This window comes from Bubalus kerabau, chromosome 10 (genome assembly GCF_029407905.1).
Source record: "Bubalus kerabau isolate K-KA32 ecotype Philippines breed swamp buffalo chromosome 10, PCC_UOA_SB_1v2, whole genome shotgun sequence".
NCBI lineage: Eukaryota > Metazoa > Chordata > Mammalia > Artiodactyla > Bovidae > Bubalus > Bubalus kerabau.
Window position 1 is genome coordinate 32,343,602 of NC_073633.1, and position 13,055 is coordinate 32,356,656.

A 13,055-nucleotide genomic window follows, 5' to 3' on the forward strand; every position below is an offset into this window, starting at 1 on the left:
TAATTTTCTGAAAATTTGCCTATATTAGTTCTACATTAATTAATTGAATTGATAAAATTCAGTTGATTAATTGAATATGGGCAGTCTGATGCATAAGGCCATACTTTCAGCAGACACTAGTCTCTAAGTGTTGCTTTGTCAAAAATGTCCAAATACTTATTGGGGTTTTAATTTGGCTGACAAATAAATCTTTATCTAGAGAGTTAACATGATAATTCAATGTAACAACATAACCAATGGTCTAGTCTAAATATTATAAGATGGTAACTTCAGGAAAAAACAGCCCCAAATTTGTATATAACCACCTGTATTTCATGAAGTTGTTTGAAATAACTTGTGCTCCCATGAGTTACTTAAGAGATCTTCCAACTCAAGAACTGACTGCACAGTCTCCTCATAGCCATCTTCATGTCTTTGTTCCTCAATGTGTAAATGGCAGGATTCAGGATGGGTGTAACCAAAAAGTCTAAAATGGCAAGAAACTTATCCACTGTCACTGTGGGAAATGGCCACATGTAAACAAAGATGCAGGGTCCAAAGAACAAAACCACCACAGTGATGTGTGCTGACAGAGTAGAGAGGGCCTTGTGCAAACCACCTGAAGAGCGTTTCCATACGGTGACCAGAATGAAAACATAGGAGATGGTCAACAAGAAGAAAGTGCCCATGGATATGAACCCACTGTTGGAAGTGACCATGAATTCCATTCTGTAGGAATCTATGCAAGCAAGTTTGATAAACCAAGGAAGGTCACAGTAAAAGCTGTCGATTTCATTAGGACCACAGAAAGGCAAATGGATCACAAAAGCTAACTGGACCACTGAGTGAATGAGGCCAATAGCCCAAGCACCACACAGAAGCAAAAGGCACACCCGTGGGCTCATGATGGCCAGGTAGTGCAGGGGCTTACATATGGCCACATAGCGGTCAAAGGCCATGGCAGTGAGCAGCACCATCTCAGATCCACCTAGGGTGTGAAGGACAAATATCTGGATGACACACCCCTGGAAGGATATGGTTTTGTGCCCAGAGTACAGGTCAGAGATCATCTTAGGCACTGTTAAGGTAGAAAGACACAAATCAATAGATGAGAGGTTGGCTAAAAGGAAGTACATGGGGGAATGTAGATGAGGGTCAAAGGTCACTGCAAACACAACAAGGAGATTCCCCAGAAGAATTGTTACATAAAACACTGTAGAGAAGGCAAGGAGGAAATGCTGCACTGGTCTAGAGGTAGAAAGTCCCAGGAAAACAAATTCAGACACTGAAGAGTCATTTCTTTCATACATTGGCTTTTTCTGATGATACCTAAAATCCAGAAACAAAATAACCAAAGAACTTATCAAATATTAATATTTAAAGAAACAGATTTAAGCTTTTATCAAATTCAATTTTATGAAGAAAAAAACTTCACCAACAGCCATTAATATGTTATGAAAATATCATGCATTAATTTATTTCTTCAGGTAACACAACTAATGAGTGTAACTCATATCCTAATGAGTATCTACTATATTCTAAGTCCAATGTCAAGTTCTGAGGTGAAACAGAAATTCTGACTTTTGAAGTTTTACAGGTTTGATCTAGATGGGTAGATACAGGTAGATCAACATTAAATAACTTTAAATACAGATACATCTCTGACAACTAATTTGAAGGAAATATCAGAGGGCTATGATAATGTGATGCATCACCATCATGATTATTTAGGGTCTGCAAAATATGAGTTATCACTGAAATTAAGTACAGTAGTCCAGACTTTGGAAATGCCGTGTGCAAAGGCCCTGAGACACAAGTTCAGGGGGACAAGAATATGAATGACGAAGATCAGGCTGGAGAAATAGGCCAAACAGGATGAAATATTTGATCCACTATAAGAATTTTGCTTTTTACCCTGAGAGCAGTAGAAAATCTGTGGGGATATTCAGCTCTAGCTGATCATATTTCTGTTTCAGAGAGTTATAAAAACCTCAATGTAAACAATGGAAGGAGAGGACCAGAATAAATTAGTAACCTCAAGAGACTATTGAAGAATCATATCACACCAGTGTGGACAGGGTGAATTATTCATTCAATGGTGTTGGCACAACAGATAAACTTGTAAATACATAGATTATTGCCTCTCATCATAAACTCAAGAAAGTTTCAAAATGATAATTAAACATCAAAAGGGTAACAAATCAAAAGAAAGAAAAATAATATTTAAACAAACATTTAACATCTAAAAGTCATTCTAAGAATATCTCATTAACAAATAAGGGAGGAAAAATAGTTGGCACTATCCATAATATTCAGTTCTTACTATATTTAGATATAGGTATATGTACAAAGTTTGCATACATAGCTACATAGATATCTTATATGGATATATAAGCACTATAAAATAAAAATTAAAAACACACTGAAAAACAAGTTATAAAATATGAGAAAGATGACTAATATTTCTATTATGAAATTAGTTCCTCCAGATAGATAAAGATAGAAAGTGTGGTATACCAAATTTACAATGAGAAAAACATATAAGACTACTGACACAGAAGAAATCCTAATAACTGATAGTCATAATAAAAGTTAAACTCTCACTCAAAGAAATGTAAATAAGATTGCATTGGGTGCTAGTCTGTATTAACAAATTTCAAAGGTTTAAAAAAATTGATGAAATCATGGGTGAAGCTGTGAGGAAAAAGTCACATTCATACACTGATAAAGAGAAAATAAATTCAATTTGTTTAGAAGGTACTTTAGAAATAGACACCTAAACTTCAAAATTTTCACTATTTATGACTAAGTCAAGTGAAAACATATACACGCTACTATATACAAAATAGATAAATAACAAAAACTATTCTATAGCAGAGACAACTATATTTAATATCTTGCAATAATTTCTAATGGAAAAGAATCTGCCAAAGAATATATATGTATATATAGAGAGATATATACATATATATATATGAATGAATCACTTTGCTGTATACCTAAAACATATAAAATGATTAATCAACTATACTTCAATAAAAAAGAAAATTTTCTTAGTGTATTGAAACTAGATAAACTAACAGTTAAGCTACAAGAGGCATGAATGATAAAAAATTATAAAAAGAAAATTTAGAAATAACATAAAACTCTGCAATGGAGCATCTTCATAGTTAAATGAATATGAATTAAATATTCATAGTTCTTTCATCTTGGAAGAGTATTATGACTCATATATAGGAATAAAATTCATTGCTATGAAATATATGAATAACAGCCATTTAAAAACTGAGAAGTTCAGAAGAAAGATATACAGGAAATCCATTTTTAAAACTTGTATGTCTAAGGAGAAAATAGAAAATGCATATCTTTAATTCTTATCACTAAATTGTTCCTCTCCAGGCTTATATGCATTTATTAGTTTGAGTCATAAGAGATTATTCTTTCAGTCAGTTCATATTTGATCAAATATCAATTTTATAGAGTTCAAGCTAATACACATACTATTTTTTTTAGACATAATATTAAACAACTGTACCTTGAAACAAACCAAATTACTGATGCTTGTTCCACATCTGAATTAAATACCAGGAGTCCCCCACTTGCACAGCCACCGCTAAGCTTTCCTCCAGGCCCCACACCAACAACCATGCTCTCTCTCGTCACTCCTCCCTTGGCACTCCAAACCACGCCTGGGCTCTCCCCACCACCACGCCTGGGCTCTCCCGTGGACACAACTCTGCACTGTCTCAGTGAGAAAGCAGCTTAAGGCGGTTGGAGCCCCTTGAAACTGTTATAGCCAAGAAGAGACAAGTAGGCAGCCAGGCCAGTGAGGAAGGACATTGTGAGGGTAATGGTTGTGAAGTGGGTCTTGCAGTCAAAAGGAAACACTCTAGGGGTGCTGCCAGGAGGCCCTGATACAGGGGCAGTGGATGGAGGATTTTATAGCCAATAACTGGGAAAAAAATAGATATGGACAGAACAAGGGAGAATGAACAGGACAATCATCAGAGTTAACTGCAGTGGGTGTGACATTTCAAAGGAGCTATAATCAAATCTCTATCTAAAGGCTTTGATCATGCAATATGTAGATTTTAAAATATACATTGGTATACAAAATAATGTATATTCACTTTGTTTTCATATGTAAAAAATATTTAAAACTATTTCAAAGACCAATAAAAGGTCAGTTTTTTAAAAAGTAGTAATTAAAAATTGCTAGTAGTGGTAAGAAAATTAGGTGATTGTTTTTTCCTGTTTTTCTCTTTAATTATCAATGAATGGATAAAGCAAATGTGATACACACACACAACACACAAACACCAACATAATATTCAACTTAAAAGAACAAAAATTTCCTGCCGTTTCAAAAAGCACAAGAGCAACTTGTGATTAAACATAGAGAAAGTGAAATAAGCCAGTCACAGAAAGCAAAACACTGCATGCTATCGTACATGAGGCATCATACAATTCAGAAACAGTTAAATTTGATGGTACATGAAAATTCAGGTACTGTTCTCATGAGTAATCATAAGGTTATCATCATCTAGATGTAAAGTCAAAAGTATTAGAGTAAGATATTTGGGTATGTATATTCATAGCCAAGTATTAATTCCTGTAAAAATTGTTACATGATGATCAATACTATGTCTTAAATTGGTAAAATGCTGATGGCAGTTTTTTATGCATATTTAAATAACTGGAAATGGCAACCCACTCCAGTGTTCTTGCCTGGAGAATCCCAGGGATGGGGGAGCCTGGTAGGCTGCCATCTATGGGGTCGCACAGAGTCAGACACGACTGAAGCGACTTAGCAGCAGCAGCAGCGGCAAATAACTGGAAACAACTAAAACAACCATCCAAATACTGGATTAAAGCAAGAGCCTCTAATGGCAAAAACAGAATTCTTTTTATGAAACTATGTTTGTACTTGAAAAAAAGTTCCAAAACTGCATACCAAATATTACAAATAGTGAATTCTCAAAATAGGATACATGTGGCTTTCATCTCCTAAGGCCTACATTTCTGTATTATCCAAATGGTCTAAAACAACCTGGTATTGGCTTTGACTTAAAAATGAAATTTATTGTGAAAATACAGAATAAGAGCCCCAGATGTATAACCCTTCAAATTCAGATTGTAGTGATGGTGAAGTGAAGTGAAGTCGCTCAGTCGTGTCCGACTCTTTGCAACCCAGTGGACTGTAGCCTACCAGGCTCCTCCTTCCATGGGACTCTCCAGGCAAGAATACTGGAGTGGGTTGCCATTTCCTTCTCCAGGGGATCTTCCCGACCCAGGGATCGAACTCCAGTCTCCCGCACTGCAGGCAGACGCTTTACCCTCTGAGCCATGATGGTAGTACCACTTAATCAAGCATTTAACAACTGAAATAAAGTTTTACAAGTGTGTCAACAACTGTTTACTCATAGAAAATCACAATAGCTCCTTAACAGAAAGTGTTGTCCATAAGAAATCAATGGCCAAGAAAAAAATCTATTTGTGGCAGTCTGCTGCTAGGGGCTATAAAATATATCTATCATTTAGCTGATTGATACTAGTAAGGGAAGAGATGAAAAGAAAAGAGAGGAGACAGAAGACACAGGGACAGTAGTGAAAAGGAAAAGGAGAGAATAGTAGCAAGCAAGAAGGAATAGCATAACAATTAAAAAGGAAGCCGTCAGAACAGCATACCTTAGGAGTGGTCCCTGAGTCTTTTTTGCCTGCTCACCAATTACAAACTCTCAGTAACTCCTCTCTTTACAATGCCTCAGCGAGGCACATAATGCAACAGTCTACAACCCATTTTCCCAGCCTCTAATCTCACAACTCCACCTCACAAATCTCTTGAACTACTAGGACAATCGTTCTTGCGTTGATATGAAGGTTATCCATACTTTTGTTCTGCCCTATAGTTTTCCCTACATTTTTCCCTTGGCCAATTACTTCTTGTTCTAAAATTTCTGTCAGTTATTACTCAGTGATACCCACCTCTCTCCTCCAGTCTACATGAGATATTCCTCCACCATGCTATCGCATCTGAGTTGTGAGGTTCTCATGATAACTTTTTCATGACAGTATAATTTACAATTGACTAGTTTCTCTGTCTCCTCTGCAAAGGGTATGAGCTTCTTGAGAGCAGGGACTATGTCTTAGTCATAAACCCTGACCATACAAAATCATGTGAATTTGGGAGAGAAGACATGGGGTTGGATGGCTGTGGGTGTGCATGTGCATATACCTTGAAAATTGATAATAGTTTCTTGGTAAACACACTGGTTTTTTATATTATTCTCATTGAAAACTAATGCCAGTAGAATTAAAAAGCAATTTTCATTATAGAAATTGCCATGAAAAAAATGACAGGTCAAAGATGATTCACATCAAAACCAATGCCCAAGGTCCTTCCTGGTTTAAGTGAAATATAATCCAGATCTAAAAATTTCCCTGTAAATTCAGATACAATCCAGGCACATGAAGAGCTTCTTGCAATCTGAAAAGTAAAACTTCCCCTTGGAAAGACTGGCACTTGTATAGGTTCAACAAGGTTCAACAAATGTATGTTGAATTGAAAAACAGAAATAGAGATAAGAGTGGGAGGCAAAGTGGTGGGGTGGAGGGGGGAGAATTTTTGAAATGTTGTAGCAGAGTTGCTATACTTTTCCCATAGAGGGAAAGCAGCTGGTAATTTTAAAAGGCTATTCACTTAAATTATACTGTCCCCACTTACCTGACCTCAGTCCCCCCAAAAAGGCCCCAGAAAACAATATTTTCACTATAAATAAACCTCTTAAGAAGTGTTTCCCTCTTTGATCTCTGTGGTTAGTACTCCTTACAACTACTCCAGCTCTAAGAACACTTTTGGCTGGCCCTTTGATGACTCAGTGACCTGAGTCCCCAGGCCGTTTATTATGAGATCTCTACCTTGAATTCCCATGTCATTAAGAGAAGAAAAAATATTAGAAGCTTCATTTTAAAAGTAAATGTGAATAAAAGGAAGCTATGATTAATAAACTGTGACAACAACATACATTCAAGGAAACTCAGCATCTCCTAAAATTTTAATACCTACTGATCAATATCATTTAGAACAATACTAGTGAAAAAGGAATGCCTATTAACATCAGTTCAGTTGCTAATTAACATACTCATTAGTAAAAATTATTTCAAATTCTAATGGAAACATATTCATGCAATATTCCTAGAAACCCTATCCCTGCTTTTACCTCATTGATATAATTACCAATCCCATTTTGGCCATGATAATATCTTAAAAACAGAAATAAATATGTTGGCAAAGGTCAGAATACTAAAGCCAAAATGAATATTCAAGTGAAATAACATTCTGATCTCAAAGTTTATGAATTCATTCCCTAGCTATGCTGCTTCTTTTCTAGATCAATGCCATGATGTATTAAAAAGAAGTTCAGAAGTCTATTAAGCTTTTCACTTTTCTGAGAATAATACATATATGATCTCATTTATTATATCTAACCAAAAAGTGAGATGGAAGTCCCATATTCTTCCTCACTTGATGAGAAATAAGACTGTGACTTCTCAGTTAAGGGGAAATAATTTGTGTACTTTGACATTCAGCACTGTGATTTTTTTATTCATTAACTAACTTTGGACATACTGAATATCTCTAACTCTATAATACTGCTCAGAAAAGCAATGTGTACACACAGAAGATCAAATATCACCATTCGTCTAAAATTTAACATTATTATAAGAGCTACATTTCAACATATTGTACTAAAATTCTTTTTGTTAAACTGCTATTATTCTCATTTTACAAAAATTTAGACTAATTTCTACATAACATTCAGCCTAGAAAGAAATGAAGAAAATCTTAGTGTTAGAATTGTAGCATTCTCTTGTACATCAAAATACACATTATCCGAGTATGTTTAAAAAAAATAAAAGCTAAAAAAAGTTGATAACTAAAACCTTAATTCATAGTGGAAAATAATATTTACTAGTTTATCTTTTTAGTGTTACATTTTATGTTATCAAGATAAATTAACATAATGTAAAATCAAGCATTTGAGAGCTACAAACCAATGGCATTTAGGCATTTATTATATTGTGGGCTCATCACTTCGACCTAGTTCCAAACTATTTTTATCCATATTGAAATGTGTATCTGATATGTGTCTGTGTCTGAATAGTATTCCTTTGTATGGATTACCACATTGGTCAATCCATTCATCAGCAGATGAACATTTGGATGAACACCTTTGCCCATTGTGAATAGTTCTAGATAGTCATGTATGCGATTTTAATACTTGTTTTTAATTCTTTGGGGTTATAGACTAGGAGCAGAATTGAGTTTTATGATAATTCTGTTCAACTTTGTGAGGAAGGGCAAAGTAAGAGGGGTATCACCCCACTGAAATGTATTTGGCATTTTCTCATGATTACACCAAAGTTAGGGGTTCAGGGGACGCACACCATAGGTGATCTGCCTTTTTTAACACCTCCCATCAAGTGTCTATACCATCACCATGATTTATGTCTACTGATGTTGACCTTGATCATTTGCCTGAAATATCAGGTTCCCTCACTGTAGATTTACTTTCCGTACTATCCACACTGTATTTTGAGAAAACTCACTATACTCAGCCCACATTTAAGGAATGAGTAGCTACGTTCCCCTTGATTAGGGTAGTGTGCTACACAATTTATCTCTAATTCTCCTGCATGAGTGATTACTTTGCTACCCCATGCACTAATTTATTCAATCATTTATATTCATATGAAATCATGGATGTTTATTTTATAATCTGGATTATAATCAAACACTGCTATTGGGAACATTTTCATTTGGCTCTGAAGCCTCTTTGATGTATGCTATGCTATGCTAAGTCACTTCAGTCATGTCCGACTCTGTGTGACCCCATAGACAGCAGCCCACCAAGCTCCCCCTTTCCTGGGATTCTCCAGGCAAGAACGCTGGAGTGGGTTGACATTTCCTTCTCCAATACATGAAAGTGAAAAGTGAAAGTGAAGTCGCTCAGTCGTGTCCGACTCTCAGCGACCCCATGGACTGTAGCCTACCAGGCTCCTCCATCCATGGGATTTTCCAGGCAAGAGTACTGGAGTGGGGTGCCATTGCCTTCTCCGTCTTTGATGTATAGCCACATCAAATTTTGTGAGTTTATGTATGTTTGAACATTCCCTTATTCTCTGGGACTAAAAGATGCTCCCAGATTATCTTGTATCTTAATTTCCTATTCCAAAAATAGCCCTATCTCCAAAGATCCCTGATTCCATTTACAGATAATGGAATTAGAAATAAACATGTGCTCATTGTTTCTCGAGTGTCATTGCATTTAGGCCCTCACAGAAGACACGGCAAATGCCTAAGACAATATATTCTAAATTACAGTTATCATAAAGACTTTCATTACACTAAAATCTCCTGTGTTTCACGTATTCATTCATTCCCATGAATTCAGGATCCCCTGACAAGCACCTAACTTTTCAGTCTCCAGTGTGTCGAGACAGAAGACCCTCCTATGTCTGATCATCAGCTGAGTTGACTAGTGGTGGACTGATATCACTGACACTATCTACATAGTTAATGTCAAGTGTAATAATATCACTCTTCTACTTCATTCTTTTCATGTCTGCTTTCCAAACACTGCCATTCATTCCCAAAGTGTGAAAGAAACACTAAAAATGTGCAGTTGAATACATTTTCTCTAATTTTCTTGATTTCTCTAAAACAACCATTTACATTGAATGAAGTATATTTGAGCATATTATTTTAATTAATTAATATTTTTAATTTACAATATTGTATTGGTTTTGCCATACATCAACATGAATCCATCACGGGTGTACACGAGTTCCCCATCCTGAACCCCCCTCCCATCTCCCTCCCCATACCATCCCTCTGGGTCATCCCACTGCACCAACCCCGAGCATCCTATATCCTGCATCGAACCTGGACTGGCGATTCATTTCACATATGATATTATACATGTTTCAGTGCTATTCTCCCAAATCATCCCACCCTCACCCTCTCCCACAGAGTCCAAAAGACTGTTCTGTACATCTGTGTCTCTTCTGCTGTCTCGCATACAGGGTTATTGTTACCATCTTTCTAAATTTCGTATATATGCGTTAGTATACTGTATTGGTGGGGTTTTTTTTCTGGCTTACTTCACCCTATATAATAGTCTCCAGTTTCATCCACCTCATTAGAACTGATTCAAATGTATTCTTTTTAATGGCTGAGTAATACTCCATTGTGTATATGTACCACTGCTTTCTTATCCATTCGACTGCTGATGGGCATCTAGGTTGCTTCCATGTCCTGGCTATTATAAACAGTGCTACGATGAACATTGGGGGTACATGTGTCTCTTTCATTCTGGTTTCCTCAGTGTGTATGCCCAGCAGTGGGATTGCTGGGTCATATGGCAGTTCTATTTCCAGGTTTTTAAGGAATCTCCACACTGTTCTCCATAGTGGCTGTAACTAGTTTGCATTCCCACCAACAGTGTAAGAGGGTTCCTTTTAATCCACACTCTCCCCAGCATTTATGGCTTGTAGACTTTTGTATCGCAGCCATTCTGACTGGCGTGAAATGGTACCTCATTGTGATTTTGATTTGCATTTCTCTGATAATGAGTGATGTTGAGCATCTTTTCATGTGTTTGTTAGCCATCTGGATGTCTTCTTTGGAGAAATGTCTATTTAGTTCTTTGGCCCATTTTTTAATTGGGTCATTTATTTTTCTGGAATTGAGCTGCAGGAGTACTTATACATGTTTGAGATTAATTCTTTGTCAGTTGCTTCATTTGCTATTATTTTCTCCCATTCTGAAGGCTGTCTTTTCACCTCGCTTATAGTTTCCTTTGTTGTGCAGAAGCTTTTAATTTTAATTAGGTCCCATTTGCCTATTTTTGCTTTTATTTCCAATATTCTGGGAGGTGGGTCATAGAGGATCCTGCTGTGATTTATGTTGGAGAGTGTTTTGTCTATGTTCTCCTCTAGGAGTTTTATAGTTTCTGGTCTTATGTTTAGATCTTTAATCCATTTTGAGTTTATTTTTGTGTATGGTGTTAGAAAGTGTTCTAGTTTCATTCTTTTACAAGTGGTTGACCAGTTTTCCCAGCACGACTTGTTAAAGAGATTGTCTTTTCTCCATTGATATTCTTACCTCCTTTGTTGAAGATAAGGCGTCCATAGGTGTGTGGATTTATCTCTGGGCTTTCTATTTTGTTCCATTGATCTATATTTCTGTCTTTGTGCCAGTACCATACTGTCTTGATGACTGTGGCTTTATAGTAGAACCTGAAGTCAGGCAGGTTGATTTCTCCAGTTCTATTCTTCTTTCTCAAGATTGCTTTGGCTATCGAGGTTTTTTGTATTTCCATACAAATTGTGAAATTATTTGTCCTAGTTCTTTGAAAAATACCATTGGTAGCTTGATAGGGATTGCATTGAATCTATAGATTGCTTTGGGTATTATATTCATTTTCACTATATTGATTCTTCTGATCCGTGAACACGGTATATTTCTCCATCTATTAGCATCCTATTTGATTTCTTTCACCAGTGTTTTATAGTTTTCTATATATAGGTCATTTGTTTCTTTAGATAGATATATTCCTAAATATTTTATTATTTTCATTGCAATGGTGAATGGAATTGTTTCCTTAATTTCTCTTTCTATTTTCTCATTATTCGTGTATAGGAATGCAAGGGATTTCTGTGTGTTGAATTTATATTCTGCAACTTTACTATTTTCATTGATTGGCTCTAGTAATTTTCTGGTGGAGTCTTTAGGGTTTTCTGTGTAGAGGATCATGTCATCTGCAAACAGTGAGAGTTTTACTTCTTTTCCAATTTGGATTCCTTTTATTCCTTTTTCTGCTCTGATTGCTGTGGCTAAAACTTCCAAAACTATGTTGAATAGTAGTGGTGAGAGTGGGCACCCTTGTCTTGTTCCTGACTTTAGGGGAAATGCTTTCAATTTTTCACCATTGAGGATAATGTTTGCTGTGGCTTTGTCGTATATAGCTTTTATTATGTTGAGGTATGTTCCTTCTATTCCTGCTTTCTAGAGAGTTGTTTTAATCATAAATGGACGTTGGATTTTGTCAAAGGCTTTCTCTGCATCTATTGAGATAATCATATGGCTTTTAAGTTTCAATTTGTTAATGTGGTGTATTACATTGATTGATTTGCAGATATTGAAGAATCCTTGCATCCCTGGGATAATGCCTACTTGGTCATGGTGAATGATCTTTTTAATGTGTTGTTGGATTCTGATTGCTAGAATTTTGTTAAGGATTTTTGCATCTATGTTCATCAGTGATATTGGCCTGTAGTTTTCTTTTTTTGTGGCATTTTTGTCAGAGGAAGGTAAACTTCCAAACTCATTCTATGAGGCCACCATCACCCTAATAACCAAAATTAATTGAATTTAAAATATTCTTCCATGCTCTATATCTCAAAGGAAAAATCTCCACCACACATGTATATATATAGAGAGAGAACTGTGCACATGTAAGTATGTAACTGCATAGAAAAGAAACTGAAACCATAATCACCAATACGTGAATAATTGTATTCTTCTGATGAAAAAAATGCAACAGCCATGGGCGGATAGACACATTATCATATTTCCTTCTCAGATCACTAAAGTGCTGGACTCTTGTCCTTAACTAAATCATATAATATTGTATAAATGAAATAAAAGGTAAGCCTCCCTTACAATATTTTGAAGAATATGGGCAACGGCTGGGAGGAGCTACCCCATGCCCAAGGCCAGGGGCGGTGACAAGAGGAGTTACCCGGAGCCATGGCTGCGTGGGCACAGGAGGGCCTAGAGGAGCTATCCCACACTGAAGGTCAGGAAGGGCAGCGGTGAGGAGATACCCCTCGTCCAAGGTAAGGAGCAATGGCTGTGCTTTGCTGGAGAAGCCGTGAAGAGATACCCCATGCCCAAGGTAAGAGAAACCCAAATAAGATGGTAGGTGTTGCAAGAGGGCATCAGAGGGCAAACACACTGAAACCATACGCACAGAAAACTAGTCAATCTAATCACACTAAGACCACAGCCT

The 13,055-nt window shown here is 36.4% G+C and overlaps 1 protein-coding gene across 1 annotated transcript; it reads right to left on the reverse strand.

The window, feature by feature from the left end:
- Positions 1–353: 353 nt before the first annotated feature.
- Positions 354–3,703, reverse strand: LOC129620530 (olfactory receptor 4F6-like). Its single transcript, XM_055536344.1, has 2 exons — positions 3,515–3,703; positions 354–1,308 (listed from the first exon to the last, which is right to left on the reverse strand). Exons 1-2 carry the CDS (start codon positions 3,625–3,627, stop codon positions 354–356), a joined length of 1,068 nt encoding a protein of 355 aa, XP_055392319.1. The 5' UTR covers positions 3,628–3,703.
- Positions 3,704–13,055: the final 9,352 nt, after the last annotated feature.